Genomic DNA, 20,498 nt, shown 5'->3' with positions numbered 1-20,498 from the left:
TTCTGTGACATGAAATCGTTGTAATTCTTCTGTCTACACGGCAGCAGTAACTCTGCCTACAGACAGATGATGCAGTTCCACCTGTTGCTTAAGGCAACTTTGAATTATAGCCATGTCCAACCGTGGTTCTATTCAGAAGAGTCAGCAGCCAAAACAGCTACCTGCCATTTTTATTCTTTTTCTGTGGTTTTTAAAATTGTGCCTGTGTGCGTTCATTTCTACTGATCTCAATCATACAGTGCATGAGACAGGGTTTCCCTGAAAGAAAAGTTCTGTTTTTTCATGTTTACACGGCAACAGAGACCTGGATGTCTTTAGCCATTACACTCAGGAACACGTTTTCAAACTGTGTCGTATAAATCAACAGTACAAACTGGGGATGCAAGTTATCGATTGAGTTAATTTATCTTATAGATCGACTAACAGATAAATGGTAAGTGGCAATTTTCTTAAGAACCCTAGTTTTCTCTTGTATCGAGAGGGTGTTTCCATAACATGAAAGGTTAATTTTTTGCTACAATAAATGTATTGTGCCGCCTGTACTGACTGAATAAACAAAAATGGTGGTTTTCCCACACATTATGAAACTTGGACATATTTATAAGATATAACCAAATAGGAACCTGTTTACTGAATAGAAACAAGTAAGTTAAAGAAAAGAAAATATATGAAACACTAATAATCCCCAGGAAAGCCCTCACCATCAACCATGCTTTAAGCAGTCTTTTTCTAACGTAAGGCCTTAAAAATCTTAAATTCACTGAATTAAGTCTTACATTTCTTTAAACAGGTCTTTATTTTCTTACGCCCATTTAAGATGCACGATAAAATGCTCCTGCGAGACAGAATTATGCTTTATTGAATGTATATTTGGTAAAATGGCTACTAGTAATTGTTGAGCATAACATCTGATTCAATTTTTAAAAAGGAGATAGCCAGAGAAAAACATAAGATTTTGTGTAAGTTCTGGGCTCTTAAAGACTAAAATAAAAGTCAAAGACAACATAATTCCAAAATAACAAATTCATGCAGAAATAACACTTTTCCAGATCAATTTTTGTCTACATCAAACTTATAATAGGTAATGATTATTTGTCAGAACAGTGCTAAGTCCTTCCAGTAGTAATATCTACTGCACATTCACTTTAATATAAACTGTGCTGCATCGTTGGTTAAAACAAGTCTATTTTTCTATTCAGTAAAGCTACTCGCGGTGGGTTTAGTTGGAATAAATGTCATATAAGAGTAGCGATACGTCTTAGTAATACTATTCAAGTAAAAGGAAAAAGTACACTGCAGTAAAACTACTCCTAAAAGTATTTTTTTAATAGATTCTCCTAGTTGTGTGAGTACTTTTATGACTGTAGTTCTTTTGGAGGTTTCTGTGTGTCGAGATATAGCTCTTAAATTTCATTCATAATGGACTTGAAAATGGTCTTAATATGTCTTAAATATGAGTTGGTGACACGTGCAGAAACCCTGTTCTATATCCTGCAACCAGTCGGCTGTGGTGACCAACAGCCACCATCACTGTCTGCAAGTACAACGTCATGTTTTATAGGAGCGCAGTCACTGCTGCTGGTCAGAGAATGAAACCTATTCCGTTAGATAACATGCCACCTGCTGAGATACAGGAATCATCTCTGCCCTTTCCTAACAGGGAGCTTCTTAGATATTTATTTAGTGAAATCCGGACAGCAACCGCTTTCAACAGGAAGTCTGTTGCAGACATTATGACGGACACATGTGAGAGGAGTAGCAGGCAGCATCCTACCTGACCTCATGGACTGATATAGTATCCACCTTTTGAATCTTATCAATAAACTTTCAAAGTCTACAGTTGTCTTTTTCTCTTTGCCAGAAAGGAAAATAAAGCCTGAAAAACAAAACTGCTTCATTAATGTTAAACACTATTTTCATTCCCATATTTTTTTTCCACTAAGCAATTATAATAATTGATCTAATACTAATTTCTGTTGAAAGAAGCACTTTTGTTACCGTTTTGAAAGCAGAATTAGGAACTGACAGGAATCATAATCGTTTGGATCCCAATGGAGCTTCTTCTAAAAGCCCCCAACGTTTTCCAGAACCATGAGAACCAATGCAGAGCTCCTCTGCCTCTCACCAGTCATTGTTCCTGCCTTATGGTCAGTGGAACCTGCACCTGCTTCACCTTCAGCTCTTCATTCTGTGAGTGCAGGCCTTTACATAACAGTCATTTTATTCTTCCAGATATAATTCCACATATTCTTCCCTAATTTCTCCATTGTGGGACAATAAAGCATTCCTTATCTCCTTATAAAAAAAACAATGGGGAATAAAGTATCAATTAATTAGTGCTTGTTACATAGAACGACCCAGATGCATTATTCTGTAAGTTAATGTGAATGAGTATATTTCAATCCCAAAAGAAAAGAAAAGCAGTTGACAGATTAATACCAAGAGTCCCCTTCAAAGACAGGCCGCCATGATGTGTGTGTGCAGAAAGCCTCAGAAAGACTAGACTTCAGTAAGTGTTCTTAATTTAACCCTGGAGCAGGCCTTGTTACAATTCACAACATAAAAGCTGAAGAGGCGCTTTGAGGCTTTTGTGTGAAACACAATGAGGAACAGGCTCATTAAAGGCAGCCAGCCATATCATACATGCACTCTTGTTGCAGAGCAGAGGAGGGGCCCTGAAAGGAGCTAGGTGGTTGCTACTCACTTGCGTTGCTGTCTGCCAGAGTGTTGAGGTTGCCTGAGATGTCTCGCCTCCTGAACAGACACACCACTTTCGCCTCCACGTTCCCATTGGCTGTCTGTAAACGCAGAGTTAGAGGTTAACGTCGAAACTTCAACATGGCATGAACGTGACTCCTGTTTTCTTCCTAATGTTTTGTTCCTATCTTCAGGTATGTTTACAGTTCCTGCTTTTCCACATAGTGATGAAGCAAATTAGATTTATTTATATAATGATCTACATTTATTGTAGCTGTCCCGACCAAAATAAACCAATAAACAAACAAATGTACGAAATTTTACCTTAGCTAACCATTAGTATTTCCGTGTTTAAGTTAACTAATTGTAAGTAAATGAAGGCCATTACTCGGATACAGCTGCGGTTCACATTTCCCCTTCACCAGTTAAAAACAGGTTGTTTTCCATTCCTGTTGCCACATCTACTTGACAACATGTTAATTATGATCTCCATGCACACAGAACTAGTATAAACATTGTAATTCTGCTGTCACACCACTAGTAGGCAATATGATCTTTGAAACTCAACAAGGGTACAAACATCTGCTTAAAAAGAGCCCCAACTAAGTCAACTTTCAGAATGGACACACAGACATTATATATGTAGACACCTCATTATGTGCTGGAGCGCATCCTACGATGCTGCCATATTTGATGGGTCTCTCCTACTTAAGGCTGGCATAGCAGCCAACGGGAGTAAACGCTGAGGGAGAAACTTTACCTGTGTTTTCTGCAGCTTATGGTTGCAATAACTGGGGATAACTATTGAAAATAGATCACGTGGTGCAGATCACCATTTTGGCTGAGATTGGTTGTCAAGATTAGTCTTTACTTGGTGAGAACAATGCAGAAACCCAACAGATGGACCATCATTTTATGTTTATTAATCTTTTATCGCTGTATATCACAAATTAAGGCTGAATCATATTGCCATATTAAGTACCCTGGAGTTACAGAGTACCAACACACGCAATGTGTGTTGCTTAACAGTTCTTTTTCAAGGGTCGTAAGCTCCAGCCCTAGTTGCAAGCAGGGTAGTGTAAGACACTGAAGTGACCTGGAAATTTTAGAGAACACTTTTCCAGGCCTTTAAAAAAAACAATGTGTATGCATGCGTGCATGCACAGCACGCTAGAATATGGAAAAATTATTGTTGGTGTGTAGAGAAGGCTCCATCCGTCCGTCCATCTTCTTCCGCTTATCCGGGGTCGGGTCGCGGGGGTAGCAGCTTCAGTAGGGAGGCCCAGACGTCCCTCTCCCCAGCCACTTGGGCCAGCTCCTCAGGAGGAACCCCAAGGCGTTCCCAGGCCAGCCAGGAGACATAGTCCCTCCAGCGTGTCCTGGGTCTTCCCCTGGGCCTCCTCCTGGTGGGACGTGCCCGAAACACCTCACCAGGGAGGCGTCCAGGAGGCATCCTGACCAGATGCCCGAGCCACCTCAACTGGCTCCTCTGGACGTGGAGGAGCAGCGGCTCTACTCTGAGTCCTCCCGGATGACTGAGCTCCTCACCCTATCTCTAAGGGAGAGCCCAGACACACAACGGAGAAAACTCATTTGAGCCGCTTGTATCCGGGATCTCGTTCTTTCGGTCACGACCCAAAGCTCGTGACCATAGATGAGGGTAGGAACGTAGATCGACCGGTAAATCGAGAGCTTGGGCTTTTTAGCTCAGCTCTCTCTTCACCACAACGGATCGGTACAGCGCCCGCTTCACAGCAGACGCCGCACCAATCCGCCTGTCGATCTCCCGCTCCATCTTCCCCTCATTCCTGAATAAGACCCCAAGATACTTGAACTCCTCCACTAGGGGCAGCACATCCTCCTTAACCCGGAGGAGGCACTCTACCCTTTTCCGGTTCAAGACCATGGTCTCGGATTTGGAGGCACTGATTTTCATCCCGGCCGCTTCACACTCGGCTGCGAACCGCTCCAGTGAGAGCTGTAGATCACGCCCTGATGAAGCCAATAGGACCACGTCATCCCCGAATAGCAGAGACGCAATCCTAAGGCCACCAAAACGGATCCCCTCAACACCTTGGCTGCGCCTAGAAATTCTGTCCATAAAAGTTATGAACAGAATCGGTAACAAAGGGCAACCTTGGCGGAGTCCAACTCTCACCGGAAACGAGTCCGACTTACAGCCGGCAACGCGGACTAGACTTTGACACCAGTCATACAGAGATCTGACAGCCCTTATCAAAGGGCCCGGTACTCCATACTCCCAGAGTACCCCCCACAGGATCCCTCGAGGGACGCGGTCGAATGCCTTCTCCAGATCCACAAAGCACATGTAGACTGGTTGGGCAAACTCCCATGCCCCCTCAGGAATCCTGCTGAGTGTGTAGAGCTGGTCCAGTGTTCCACAGCCAGGACGAAAACCACACTGCTCTTCCTAAATCTGAGATTCGACTATCCGACAGACCCTCCTTTCCAGAACCCCTGAATAGACCTTACCAGGGAGGTTTAAGAGTGTGATTCCTCTGTAGTTGGAACACACCCTCCAGTCCCCCTTTTTAAATAGGGGGACCACCACCCCAGTCTGCCAATCCAGGGGAACTGCCTCCAAATATCCACGCAATGTTGCAGAGCCGCGTTAACCAACACAGCCCCACAACATCCAGAGCCTTAAGGTACTCAGGGCGAATCTCATCCACCCCCGGGGTCTTGCCACCGAAGAGCTTTTTAACAACCTCGACAATCTCAGCACCAGAGATGGGAGAACCCGACCCAGAGTCCTCAGGATGCATGTATTTATTTATAAGACTGGATGATAATTCAAAAAAAAAAAAGAAAAAAAAAAAAAAAATATATATATATATATATATATATATATATATATATATATATATATATATATATATATATATATACACACACACACACACACACCTGGTTCAATAGAAAAGAGGGGATCAATAAAAAGAACAGTAGAACAGTTTTCCTTCTTTTTGCATTCTTGCCTATCATGTAGGTTAATACTAGTCTTTACATCCTCTCAACCAATCACAAACCCAGAGCCAGATACATACATTCACATTGAAACATGTTTTTTATGTGTGACAGAGTCATGTAACCACATCTCTGCTGTTTGTAACAAACCAAACCGTGTAAAAATTGGGTAAAAAGTCAGGGAGTTAGGATTTATTTTAGCTGGGCAAACAGCTTCCTCAATACAAATAAATGCACGTGGGGTGCGTGACAGACCCATCCAAAATGGCGGACACGCCAAACCGTCAGCTTCAGTAGGCAGCGGCAGTCCATGGGGCGTCGACCCATGGACATATAATGTCTATGTTAAGCTCAGACGATGACGTTGAACTGTTGCTTCAGGTGACTTTGAATTGTAAAACCAGGGTTTCCTCCACTGTATTTGAAGCCAGGCTGGCTGAGCTCCCCCTATGAGCTGCACAGTGCTGCACCATGCGGGGTCCTACTCTGCTGCGGTAGTCCCCTACCAATACTGCAACCACCAGGCTTAGCAAGTTTTCTTAAACTCATGCACGTGCACATTAATCTCTACTGACTGCAGTAGATGTATGTTTGTTTTTCTTTTTCTTTTAGTATTTCCATAATGTGTGCAGCAAAATGCTAATCAGAAGCTCAGAAGTGTTACAAACTAGAGTTCTCACAATGCCAAACCTTCAGACAGCTGCAGCTGATCCAGAACACTGCTTCACTCATCCTCACTAAGACTAAGAAAGTAGAGAACATCACCCCAGTTCTAAAGTCCTTCCACTGGCTCCCTGTATCTCAGAGAATAGACTTTAAAATACTTCTGTTAGTCTATAAATCCCTGAATGGCTTAGCACCTAAATACATCACAGACTTGTTATCAGTGTATCAACCCTCCAGACCACTCAGATTTTCTGGCTCCAGCCTATTCTGCAAAACCAGAACCAGAACCAAACATGGAGAAGCAGCATTTAGTTCCTATGCTCCGGTTATCGGGAACAAACTTCCAGAAAACTGTAAAAGTACTGAAAGCCTGAGTTCCTTTAAATCAAGATTAAAAACACATTTGTTTAGGATTGCACCGACTGTTCTAGTTAAATAGTTCTGCTGAAACATCATTAGTTCAACTTTGTAGTCCAAATGTTTTTAATGTTTGCCTTTAGTTTCTATTTTTCCGTGTTCTACTTTGTTTCTACATTTTATTCCAACTTGCTTTTATTCTGTTTTATTTTCCTATATTTTAATCATGTAAAGCACTTTGCATTGTCTCTGTACTGAAATGTGCTATACAAATAAATTTGCCTTGCCTTCACCCTTCATTCCAAGACTAGGAAAACTACCTTGATACTGGAGTGACCTGTTACCAAGGTTTTTGTTTTATGCAGTTTGGCACCTGTTTAGAAAAAAAAAAATCAACTTTTAAGGTTTCCCTGTATAGCATGACTATAACTGCTTCTTTTTGGAAGGCGTGTCTGTGTGATTGCTCGTCGTCATTTTGCTGCAGATACACTGAGCGGCCCTGCACATCGTCAGCATCGGACACAGGTCACAAAATCTGCCACTATTATTTCCTATGAAACAGAAACTGTTGTTTCATGACAGGAACAAGAGAAAAAAAATATTGCCTGGCACTCCAATTTTTCATAAATCAGCGGTTCCTCAGAGGAATCTATTCTAAGTGAAGGTATAAAGGAATGCTAATATGCTAATATTTTGAAGTTATTCAAAAGATTTACATTGTAAACATTTTACGGTATATCAAGTTCATTTTGGTATTGTAATTTATTTATTTACTTATGGTAGGTTATGCCACCAGCTGGCACAAAAGGATGACTGTCTTTGGCCAAAATCCACAGATCTGTTCTGATGATTCCAGTGTTTGAGGAAGGCGCCATGTGATGCGAAAAGACGCCCTCCAGACTGGCGTTGCCCTTAAAGGACAAAGAAAGGTTTACTGTATTCTGTAATAGATTGAGTGTAAACATGAATCTAAGCCATACACAATATTTTTTACAGTGGAGACAAGAATCTGCTCCATGCAGACGCATTCAGTAGCAGCTCTGATCAGTTCCTGTGTTTTTGGTAAGGTTGGATCCTATCAGAAGGGTAGTCTTAGCCTACAATGGGTTTGAACTAGTTTCCACACAAAGCCGAGCAAAGCCAAATTAAGATGACCATATAGGAAAAAAATTGAGAGTAATGATGAAACCGCCTGAAGCCTAACAAACCGCGACATGTGTTGTAATACGTATGCCACACCAGTGGGTGGCATGGTACTGCGGGGAAGTGCTGCAGGAAGAAGAACAAGGAGGAGGAGAATGGCGACTGCTATCAGTGCTGGAGTAAGAAAACAAGCGTGGTGGAACCTGTTGTCCGGGCTACACTTGACTACAAGACCAGGAAACCCACACTTTCAACTTTACAGTTAAAGTCTTCGTCAGCGCACAAAGCTTTCTGCATGTGGTGGTAGGAGAGAGTTGGCGTCACATTGAACAAGCTGAACAAAAGACAAAGATAAGCACTACACCAATAATAATCATCATGATTAGTCTTCTCCTGCTCAATCTGTGCATTCATTTCAGAGAGTAACGATCCTTTCTGGGTATTTCCAACTCATTTTAACAATAGGCCTTATGATTTAACTGGAGGGCGCAGACAGCAATGTTCAGGCCCAGTTCCACTGGCTTGTATTGGCTGTGCACCGCACCACTCTGCACACTTTGAGAGTTTTAGCAACAGTTTTTCTCTGGGCCAGGGTTCTTGCAGCTCTGCTGAGGAGTAAGGCCAATGTGAGCTGACTTGAGAGGAGTAAATGAGTGAACGCCTCTCTTTTCAGTGATTGGCAGCGGGGCGAGGAAGTCCAGAAAAACTGAAGAGCGACGACATTAATATAAAAGGACCACTATGAACAGAGTAGGTCAAACCAAAATATAATTTTATCATTTTCAAACCATGAACCACACCTGAAGGGTTAATAAAAAAAGAAAAAAGAACACTTCAGTTTTCTATACCCAAACGCGCGGTATCAGATCCGTGGATTTATCGAGGCTTCCTCTCATTTTACACTGAAAGCTGTTAAGTTTTGTCTCTGGAGTCTTTCCATCCACCTCGTGTGATACAAGGCAGCGGCTGTCTGCCTGTCATTGCTGCCGGCCCACCTTTCTGTATAAAGCACCCGGGGGGAGCAGCGGGGTGCTTTTAGCAAAGTTGTCCCCCAGAAAGGAGCTCAAACTTGGTCAAGCATAACGCTCACTCTGCTGACAGAGCAGCCTGCTGCCTGGTAGCGAGCGTGCAATCCAAGAGATAAAAATAATATTGTTGTGGTTAAAAATCTTTTAAAATATTAACATGTTCTCCTCCCTCCTGTCATGGCTGAGGCAAAAGATCTAATATAAAGCTTTAAATATTAAATGTGTCTAAACCCCCGGGTGGGTCAGCATCTTACTTCGGCAGCCCGCGCCTAATCAAGCTCATAAAACAATTTCACTGCATTTAGAATATTTATTAACGTGTCCTCGCTGTGCCATGAATGGGACAAACGATCTCATATAAAGGTGTAAACATTAACTCTGTCACTGAAAACAGCCTGAAGAAGGAGTGGTTTGTCCCGGGAACCGGCACCAAAGTTCTGCAACACCGTTTCAAAGCAGACGGAGTTCAGACAGGATCTGCTTATTGTATTATCACAGGTGTGAGCCAGACATTTGTCCTGGTGGATTACTCCTTCAAAATATAAGACAATCTTGCATATATAGCTATGGAAACATTTTTTATATTATTGTTTTTCTTCATGTTTATTTTATGATGATGTATTTTGATCATTTACCATTTTTTCGTTGTTTACTTTAAAGGGTCAACTGGGGGAGGAGGACGGGGGCTAAAGCGACGCCCAGGAGGCGTGTCCTTCTTCCAGATCTTTCTAGGCCGGTGGAATCGTTATAGCGGGCGAACATAATCCGTGCGGGGAGGAGCCGAGTAGGGCGGGCGAAAACGGCGGCCCAGTGGAGCTGTGGCTTTATGAGCTGAACTAGTCTTTAGTGCTTCACTACACAAAAATGCCCAGAAGAAGACCTTTAAAAGCCATAAGTGACAATTCCAACTGATGAAGCCAAGTGTTGTTGGAGCAGAACTGGCACCTGGCTGCCCTGCGTGGGAACAGAGAAGGCTCTCAGCACAAGGCTGGTCCAAGAGCCTGGCCCAGGCGGCACTGAGGAAATCATCATTGATGAGTGAGAACAAATTTACAGCGCCGTGTCAACCATGCTGCTGAAAACCAGTTCAGACAAACGTTGAGCTCAGATCTGGAGTTTTCAGTTCTCCAAACCAGAGCTCCCTTACTATCATGAAACAAAAGATAGTAAGAGTTTTTCTTATTTGTGCCGTTTTTCTGTTAAATATAAACAACATGTAGGTGGTTGGAATATATTTGGATCTAAAACATTGTTTCAAAAACAGAAATGGAAGAAAAAAATAATTTGGAAAGAAGGGATTTCATTTGGGTCCTTTTAACTAGACTGTGACAATATTAATAACTGTGATGAATTTCTATGATACAATGTTGCATCTCCATTTACACTACCTTCAATCTGCACAGGAAATGACAAAAATGGTACTTATACAGATTTCACAGTGAATTGGTGAAAGATTAGCTTAAACGCACATATCAGAAATACTATCAGAAACCACTGCAACAATTTAGTCTGGAGCAGATTTTTGTTTATTCCAGCTCATGGCTGAAAAACTGGCCTAAAGTCTCTTTTAACCCAGTTTGCTGAATTCAGCAGCTTTTAGCGCTCCTGGTGCGCTGCACAGGTCCTTTAGAACCTCTAGGTTACATAAATCAGCATAATCCTGTGACAGGGAAACGGCCCTGTGTCATATGCTGCTGTTATGTAAGTGGGTTCTGGACCACTGCCCTGTCGTTACAATAGCCATCATTTACCAATAGTGTGTCGATACAAAGCTTGCACACTTTCATCAGATTGCTGCATAGAAGAGATGCAGGAGCTGTTTCTGATGATGACTTTAACACATTTAAAAAGCATAGAAAATAAAACAACCAACCTTGTTGAGCTCCTCTATTCTCCGGATCAGGTACGGGTTGCTGGAGGAGTTCTCGAAGTAAACATAGTCTGAAAAAAAAAAGAAACACTAGAATCAATCTGTGACAACAGTCGCTGCACAAGATGAGCATGAGAAACCGAGATGTGCATCAGTGTCTGCTTCCAGCTCCCAGGTGAGTCGGTACCCAAATGAACGACGTGCCGCTCTGAGGCGGCTGTCGTCACCCTCCTGACCTGAGCCCCAGTCAATCAGAACGACCCAACCAGATTCTCCGTTTTTACCCACACAGAACATGTCTGACTGAAGCTCCTTGTTCCGTAGAACCATGCTGCTGACAAATCAGAACATTTACTGGATCTTCCAGTAGCTGGACAGACGACTCATCATTTGGGGCCGCAGTTTGCTGTGAAGCCAAAGACCAACACATTCCTGCTTTTCACCGATTTATCGGCATCTTACTTCATAATCACCATATTCCCCAACATTATCATATGTGGCGTGCAGCCCTGGTGTGTGGATGTAACTTACGCTAACGGCCATGTTTGGCAGTGGCATAAAAATGCCCGGGATTAGGGTTCTTTTCTCTGCAGTTGAACCGGAGATGCATTAAGGTGACAACACATGAATGATTCCATATTAACAAACGTCAGACGTTGACCTTTGGGGAACATAAAGTCACGGGCACCACAAGCGGCACTGAAGAGACAATGACGAGGAACCCAGTCACACGGTGCCACCAGGGGCACAAGCACAACCAATCATCTGTTGCCGCCCATAAACCAGAGGACCAATGAGCTGAGTGAAAACTGCTGCTCACTCATTACATTAAACCGCCGTGTGGATTTTCAAAGATGTTACAGAACGAAGGTGCTTTCAGGCAGCAGGTTTCTCATCCACATCAAATCAACAACAGGCACTGTCAGATGTTAAGGAAACACTGCTTCCAGAGAGTTCCCAATAACTTCCCCCTACACTGGTTGGAAGCAGGAGGCGTGCCCGTCCCCTGGGATCACATTCAGGTGGTGGAAGGTGGGAACCAGGAGACTCTTCATCTGCTTATCAGCCAGTCAGCCCGCGCAGCAACAGCTCCAGGAAGATGTTTGCTCAGCTTGATGACATCACCGGTCATTAACTCCATCAAACTGATGTTCTCTGCTCAGCTTCACTCATGACCCACACACACACACACACACACACAATGGATAGTGTGTAGTTTAGTTGGCAGGGACCATGTACAAAAGCACTGATCAATGAAACACAGAAGAGATGTATTGTGTTGAGCTAATTTCCATCTGCAGTCCCTCAGATAGACAAAACACATTTATCATGAAAAATGCAGTCTATATACACAACAATAAAGTCTATGTACACAATGGCATAATCACTTTCTAAAAAATGTCTAGAATATTTAACAGCACTATATCCCATGGCTTGTGCGCCTTCATAACTACAGGTCCACACAATGATGTACATTGTGTGGACCTTCCATTGACTTCCATTGACTTTCTGTTGCTTTCTATGCCTTAACCCTAAACCTAAGGTCACACCTAACCTTACCTAAACTCAATTCACATCTTTACCATAAACCTAAACCGTAGCCCAACTTGCATTGGAAGATGTCCTCACAATGCCAACTGTCCACACAACGTTGGTCTACTGTCAAGTTTTGGTCCGCACAATAGAGACAGACAGACAGACACACACACACACACACACACACCCTTGTTCTAAATACTTGTTGAGGACTTTGCCTTAACTTCCAGTCATTTTCAACCCTTTGCATGGTCTTACCCTGACCTTAACTTTAAACTTAAACCTAATTGACGCTGTGGTCCTAAACCTAACCCAATAAAGAGAGGGCCAAATAAAGGTCCTCACTTTGGTGGTAAAATACATAAAATAGGTTCTCACTCAGCAGCAAGTACAAACACACACACACACACGGTGAGAAGGCCTCTGATGTACGATCATCGTCAGTCTGTGACTTGCGTTGACATCGACCAGCTGCATCCTGTGACTTTATTTAAGCCGTGCTAACCTTCCTGCTCGTTTATCTGGGTGTGCGATGACCTTGATATGAAGACTTCAACACACTGACAGATGACTGGATGGAAATGAGATGATGGAAATGATGTTCTATGAGTCAGTGCAGCCCACTAACAGGCTTCACTAGATGAGAGCGTCCCTCCTGAATAACAGCAACCAGATCCTCTGTTCAACCATTTAACTTTACAGCCGTTCATCGTAGGTACGGCACACATTTACCAGCTGTTAGTGCTGACTCATCACATCCAGAGGTGTCCTGTCACTGTAACAATCCTATTTCACCCAAGTGTCAATGACTGAAGGTGGCAGAAGGACATCCTTAGAGGTGGTTAGCTTCACAACATATGAAGGATCAATGTTTGCAATATTCAGACCAAACGCCTTTGAGCGTCAAAAAAGGCGTCCAACGCCTCAACTTGGACGCTTGTGCACATAAAAGTCGGACGTGCCGTTTAGAGCCTCAACGCTCTGATGGTGCGTCTGGCAAAGTGGCTCCCGTTGGGAGGACCTACCCTGTTATGTTCCTCTGCCAGACTCTTTGGAAAGTTGAGGATGAAATTGACTTGGCTTTATTTACTGAATAAATTGGCTTGGCTTTATTTACTGAATAATATAATCTGCGCCGTGTCTGAATTCAGCAGATAATTCAGAGGCGTTTTGAGTTTGCTGAGTTTCACCGCCTATTGCAGGAGCTGCGTGCTGGTGAGGGTCGCTTTCACAGCTATTTATTCCCAGTGCGACAACCTGCTGACCGCCATCATGCCCGCATCTCCCACCAGGACACCTACAGGCGCCCCATTTCAGCTGAACAGTATCTGTCCATCTGTCTCAGCTTGTCTCGATGTTCACATTTATCAGTGATCTAAAGTTAAAATATTTTTCCTGTTGGAAAATCCCCCGCTATGTCAAGTAGAGGAAGTCTCTGATTGGTTGATGCCACGCGTCCAGCTGCAAAAATTCAGATTTTCAAACTCTAGCGCCGAACACACTAGAGACGCTTAACACGCGTCAAACCAAATTTGTGGCACGAAACGAACCCAAAGCTCCAAGACACGCAACTCATGGACCCCTTGAAGCCCCCCGTGGCGCGTCCACCATAGACTTTGCATGTAAACCGACGCTCAAAAGGCATTTGATCTGAATGCACCGTTAGACAGCAGCAGAGAATGTGCCTAACACGACTAACTGGAGCTGTTAACAGCGATGCTGGAAGTCTCTTGTTCAGATTCATCATCGCCACCATTTAGGTCTCCTCTGATCTGAAGAGCAACGCTGCACATCACCCTTAACCCACCAAACACCCAGTGAAACACGGTGTTGGCAGAGTCATGCTGTAGGGCTGCTCCCCTTCAGCAGGGGCAGAGGGGCTGCCCAGAGTTGGTCCAATAAAGCCCATCAGAGCAGGACAGCCCTAAACACACAGCCAGAGGCATGATGGGAAGCTCTGGATCTAAGCAGATTCATCTTTCAGACTGACCCAGTCAATGCTTAAACTTCTACCCTGGGTGACGCCGTATAAGGAAATATGCAATAATGTTGGTGAATGTCACAATCACCATATGCATCTGCTGCTCTGGCACTAAAAAGACTTTGTTGTAGTTTTAAAAATACTTTCAAGACATTTAAGGCTCTCCTGAAACATTTTCTGCGGCATTAAACAAGAATCAGAGAATATTGTACAGGCACTGAGAGCACAAGTAGAACAGATTGAGCGCAGTCCAAGCAGGCCGTGGCAATACTGATACTGCATAGATTGGTTGTGCTAAAGACATATTGTGATGTATTGCTCAGCTTAAGACTCAGGCCACGACTTGAAAAGGGCTGTTTAGTGTCTCATCATCCAGTCCGGTGGAGTCTCCAAGGAAAACTCTCCAAAAACTTTAGACACGTGCTGAAAAGGCCCAGCAACTGTAACTGCACCAAAATCCTCCCACTAAATAATGAGCCAGGGAGTTAAATACAAATGCATGTCGCACTTTTCAGACTTAGTGTGCACCACTATGTTTGTCAATCATAAAGAATTGCCCAGGAACAAACTGAAGTTAGTGGCTGTAATATCACAAGGCACAGCAGCACCAAGGAGACAGTAAGCAGCTTACTGTCAGTCCCGTTGCTTCAGTCAGAAGTTCTTTTTTTCCCCAAGTATTTCTAATCTTATGTGACATTATGGTCCTAAATGTCTGATTATAGCGCTCCTTGTATTAAAGGAGCCAAAGACAAGCAGCTCTTCTTAAAGCGCTGCCTTGTACGTGGTGTGGTGCTCAACATTTGCAGGAGGAGCTGGATTGTTCCAGCTGTGAAGGCAGCAGCTGCCTGATGCCGACTGGACGCTCCACCAGCGCAGCAGCTTTCCTCAGACAGAGCAGAAACTAAGGCTGGTGTCTAACACAGTGCACCAGCAGCATTTTTACCATTAGTTCCAGGTTGTGGTGAGTAACTTTACATCAAACTGCTTCAACTTCCACAGTAGGGCTGAACAATTAATCGCATGTGCAATATAACTGCAATTAAAAAAATTAAAAACAACACAATCTCCAAATCGCAGAGGCCTGCAATTCTTTGGCTATGTAACAACAAATGGATCAGACGCGTCCTTTAGGTGTGAGTGATATATTTAAAGTGGGTTTGCCTCCACAAGGAAGGGAAGAGAGTTGCAGCAGGGAGAAAATCTAATTTTATTTCTTTTAGAGTTTATATAATCAATACTTTTTAACAGAAACTTTTAGGAATCTCACCATAGCATTAAGTAGCAGTCAGACAGGTTAATACATAGACTAGTTTGTTGGTTGCACTTTATGTTAGTTTAAGAGTTCTGATGAAAATTAACAAGAGGGATCATATTTCTCCAATTTTAGCTTCCCTTCATTGGCTTCCTGTTAAATCAAGAATAGAATTTAAAATTCTCCTTCTAACGTATAAAGCCCTTAATAATCAAGCTCCATCATATACCAGAGCTCTGATTACCCTGTATGTTCCTAACAGAGCACTTCGCTCTCAGACTGCAGGTCTGCTGGTGGTTCCTAGAGTCTCTAAAAGTAGAATGGGAGGCAGATCCTTTAGCTATCAGGCTCCTCTCCTGTGGAACCAACTCCCAGTTTTGGTCCGTGAGGCAGACACCCTGTCTATTTTTAAGACTAATGTTAAAACTTTCCTTTTTGACAAAGCTTATAGTTAGAGTGGCTCATACCCTGAGCTATCTCTATAGTTGTGCTGTGATAGGCCTAGGCTGCTGGAGGACATCAGGGTCTAATTTTCTCACTCTACTGAGTTCTACTGTTCTCCAGTTTTGCATTGAATTACATTGAAATGACTGTCGTCATTTCAGCTTTTAACTTTTTGCTCTCTCTCTTTTTCTTCATAGTAGGTACACCTGGTCTGGCGTTCTGTTAACTGTGACATCATCCAGAGAAGACGGCTCACCTGCTACTACCATCTAATGTAGAACAGATTACTAGATCAATGTGTGCTTCTGTGCTTTTTTGTCTGTCTTGTTGTGTCTCTGCTCTGTCTTCTGTAACCCCAGTCGGTCGAGGCAGATGACCGTTCATACTGAGCCCGGTTCTGCCGGAGGTTTTCCTTCCCGTTAATGGGGAGTTTTTCTTCCCACTGTCGCTTCATGCTTGCTCAGTATGAGGGATTGCAGCAAAGCCATGTACAATGCAGATGACTCTCCCTGTAGCTCTACGCTTCTCCAGGAGTGAATGCTGCTTGTCGGGACTTTGATGCAATCAACTGGTTTCCTTATATAGGAAATTTTTGACCAATCTGTATAATCTGACCCAATCTGTATAATATGATTGAACTTGATTTTGTAAAGTGCCTTGAGATGACATGTTTCATGATTTGGCGCTATATAAATCAAATTGAATTGAATTGAATTTATGTTCAACAAGGATTGATGTCCTGCTCAACAGGCTATTCTCTTGAATGTTGATATTCCGATTAATAAGAACAGCTAATTTTATTATTTTAAATAGTCCTTGATTAGAAACATCTTTATCTATAATGAATCTTTATCCGGTCTATTTGTGGTGACCAATAAAAGGATAATCCTACAATAAACCAAAAAAATGTCTTGATAGAAAGTGTCCTAGTGCATGCGTCTGAAGGTGAGAAATATAAAACAAGGTGGCAGATTCCCTCATAGTAAATAATGAAAATATAATAAAATGTTTGCTGCTAGTTGTATTTTGCATTAAGAACAGACTTCACTTTACTTGTGCAACTTCACACCAACTAAAAAAAAAAAAAGAAAAGAAAAAAAAAATCAATTAAAGAGCCTTGTCTTAGGGTAAACAGGTTTCTCTTTGGAGTATTTTGATAATATATTGTCCTAAACAAGTTTTATGGAAGACCAGGAGAGTGGATTGGCAAAAAAAATAATCTCGATTTTCCATAATTAAATCTTCAGTAGTTGCAAATTCGAATTAATAGGTAAAATCGACCTGAGATGGTTCTTAATAAGGAACATTATGTGGCGTTACAGTAATCCATCTCTTATTAAAGTAACACGTCTTTGTGCGTTTTGTGTTGGTAAACACTGCCGGTAGTACTTCTACCAATGTGGATCTTTGTTTTCACAGTCATGCATATTTAACAAGCATTTTAAAAAGGTTGAAAGTGAAGGAGCAAGAGGAACAATCGGTTGTGAAGACGCCATAGTGTGCAGAAGAGCGTTTAATCAGCATGACCTAAATCCCCGCAGACCATCGTGAGGAGAGCTGGCTGCCACAGCGTCCAGAAACCACGGCTGCCCTGCGACACCGCTCCCGACTCCGAGCTCCTCTCTCTAACGTCGTGATGAAAACAGTTAGTCGGCAGACATGCTGGAAAAAAAAAGGCGCCAGATATACAACAGACAGCGTGAAAAATTAAAAAAAGGCACGCTTCTCCAAGCAACGCCGCTTAAAGCTAGGCGGAATAAAAGCGCCGCTGCTAGCCAAATGACAGCGACAAGTTGACGCTCGCGTTAAGGAACATGGAGCGGCGTGCACAGCATGTACCGCCGCTCAGAGAGAGTCCATTCAGAGGCTTTTCGCACACGCCATTATTCTAATGAGAAAGTTTCCCCCAACACGGAAACTGACGTGTGCAGGCTGTTGTGACGCTAGAATTTACCGAATGTAGTTGAACGGCAAATGTTTCGCCAAGCAAGTTGTTTTTATTATAGTTTAGGGAACTTTAAACTATTTTACAGGAGGCCATCTTTAAAACAACGTCCAGCAGTCCGCACCATCTGGCGGCTCCAAGCTAACTAAATGTAGCGCTCCGGGTGAACCGAGCTGCCGTAACAAATGAAGCGACATGGCGACATCCCTCCGACCAAGCTAGCTGCTACAGACCCCGCGAGGCGCCGCTGGCTCGTTAGCGGCTACCGGCTAATGCTAATAGCGTCGGTCTTGTTTTCACACTAAAACATAAGCGCCAGGTTTAAACTATCTCGCTTAAATTCGACCACAAGAACCCTCGGAGCCCCGAGGTGTCCACTCCCAGGTCTCGGTTTTGTTTCCCCCCCAAACTTTTCACAAAGCAGTTCACGGAGCCCGACAACAGCCCGTCGCGGGATATTTGTTGAGACAACTATGTAGCCGGGATTTCGCTTTCATGTTTGTAAAGTTGAATGTTGTATCTGCGCTGCATACACAAGCCACATTACTAACTGCTGTAAGCTAAAAATGTGCAGGAGTTGATTTGCTAAATCCAATTACAGTTTGGACGTTTTAATAAGATTGTTACGATCTTTCAAAGCAAAACTTGAAGCACGCACGAAGGCTAAGCGACGTCGAAGTCGGCTTCCGATTTGTAGGTTTTGATCCGGGGCTATTTCCCAGATTTGAGGGGTCCTGGAGTACCCCTGATTGCTGGTGCTAATCAGGGGTGTCAAACTGCAGTGGGGTCGCTGTCCTGCAACTTTTAGATGTCTCTCTGCTTCAATGCGAAGCTCTGCAGAGATGGACTGCGTGCTAGTGAGATAGTTTAGCCTTTTGGTTCAGGTGTGGAAGGCAAGCAAAACATCTGAAGTAGCAGGACAGCGGAGGCGAAGGTTTCAGGTGGAGACCACGGAGTGAAAGTCAGAGCTGGGCAGCACATTCTTATACACACATTTGATTCAAGAAAAAAAGTTGGAAATAGCCATTTCAAAGCTCTTTTAGCATTTGCACCCCAGTAGATTGGGTCCTGTACGAAAACAGCAACTTTTAGACGAGTCAAACCTGTTCTAAATCCGCCTACACTGCTTCCACATATATTTTAAGATCCACACACCATTATATTCGTGGTATATTTCTTGTTTTTCTTTATTCGTCGTTGCAAATCAACTTCTGGTAAAGTCCAGCTGACAACTGTGGTTCTTCAAATGTTCCAAAACTGAGCGAACTATTCCCCACTTGACAGGTTAGGCTTTCTAACATCACCAAAACAACGAATTAAACATTTTTTGCACTTCCACATGTTGAATAAAAAACATCCCCCGATTCGTTGTAGAGCAATCCAGTCCAGGTGTGAAACCTGTTCAAGAACAGTTCCCTTTCAAGCTGGACTCAAAACTGAAACACATTTTGTGTCAACACACAAAATCAATCTAAACAGTAAATAATTGTTCAGTCTAAAGTGGGCCATTCAGGTTTTGATCTAGATCTGATGCATTGTGGTCCAATTCCCTAAACTAGAGAGAATTTTCACAGACATTTTTCCTTAAAACAAGCAGCTTTACTCAAGTCCAATCGGAAGCTACAAGTCTAATGCTAACTTCAGCGTCACGGCAGCTAGGAAACAGCTAGCTCGAGTTAGCAGCTAACCGCATAGACAGCTAGCGGCTAGCAACCTGGGTGTCGAAATCGAACAATCACATTGTGTGTGTGCGTGTATGTGTGTGTGTGTATGTGTATGTGTGGGGAGGGGGTCTCAAAATATATAAACCATTCCTTACCTCCCACTCGGTACATATTGGCCGCCATTCTCCTGCAACCTGTATTAAAATCAATCCCAGGGTATTCCCCACTTGGGTATAAATAATATCGACGGCTTCTCTTTTATTCCTTCATTTATCTCAGACACCCCCGCCGCGAAACAAAGCCGGCTCCGGGCACAAGCCGAGCTGTGGCGGGTAAAAAGTTGAAAGTTTCCCTCAGTAAAGCTCCGGAGATCGTCCCAAAAAAGCCCAAGTATCCTCTTTTCTTCGGCCCCTCGGACGACCTTCTCCTCTTCTTCACTCACTCATTCACACTCAGCTAGCCTGTCTCTTACTCCACTCTTCCTCCCATCCTCCGCTCCAAGCTTCATCCTCCTCTTCTTCACCTCCGCTTAGTTCAGCGCACACATAACACACACTCACTGGTCCCTTCCGACGGTGCGCGAATCGTCATCTTCGGCGATCGTCGGCAATCTCCGGCAGAAACGATCAACGTATTTTTTTTCACCCGGTCCCGATTGAAGTAAAGAACCAGACCTTTGGCGTGGATGTCACATTTCAACCTTTTTTTTTACCTTTAATAACTTACGTTTCTATTATTTTATCACCCCACCATCACCACCACAGACCCCTAACACTCTAACCTTAATTTTAACAAAGTTTTATATTTTAATATCCCAGATACTAAGATAAACATGGTGGAGTTCCCTGACTCAGACTGGACCCTTGAAAGTACACAACATCACAAGGTTCCCTACAATCCCGATGCCATTTCGGTCCATTTTCTTTA

At 43.2% G+C, this 20,498-nt stretch overlaps 1 protein-coding gene across 2 annotated transcripts in view; it reads right to left on the bottom strand.

Annotated features, from left to right (window-relative positions):
• The window catches only part of mta2 (metastasis associated 1 family, member 2), a 47,589-nt gene extending 27,473 nt beyond the window's left edge, over nucleotides 1-20,116 (bottom strand). Inside the window, exons 1-3 of one of the 2 annotated variants that reach the window (XM_036146107.1) lie at nucleotides 19,727-20,116; nucleotides 10,753-10,820; nucleotides 2,705-2,798 (exon numbers count right to left, since the gene is read on the bottom strand). In XM_036146107.1, coding sequence (XP_036002000.1) covers nucleotides 2,705-2,798; nucleotides 10,753-10,820; nucleotides 19,727-19,754 — 190 coding nt within the window. In that variant the 5' untranslated portion in view covers nucleotides 19,755-20,116. Of the gene's footprint in view, nucleotides 1-2,704; nucleotides 2,799-10,752; nucleotides 10,821-17,489; nucleotides 17,524-19,726 lie in introns of those variants that run through there. The other variant, XM_036146108.1, reaches the window with a different exon arrangement.
• Between the last annotated feature and the right edge of the window lie 382 nt (nucleotides 20,117-20,498).

Source organism: Fundulus heteroclitus, chromosome 14 (assembly GCF_011125445.2).
Source record: "Fundulus heteroclitus isolate FHET01 chromosome 14, MU-UCD_Fhet_4.1, whole genome shotgun sequence".
NCBI lineage: Eukaryota > Metazoa > Chordata > Actinopteri > Cyprinodontiformes > Fundulidae > Fundulus > Fundulus heteroclitus.
Note: the sequence above shows the minus strand (reverse complement) of the source record. Positions and strands in the feature narration are given on the sequence as shown.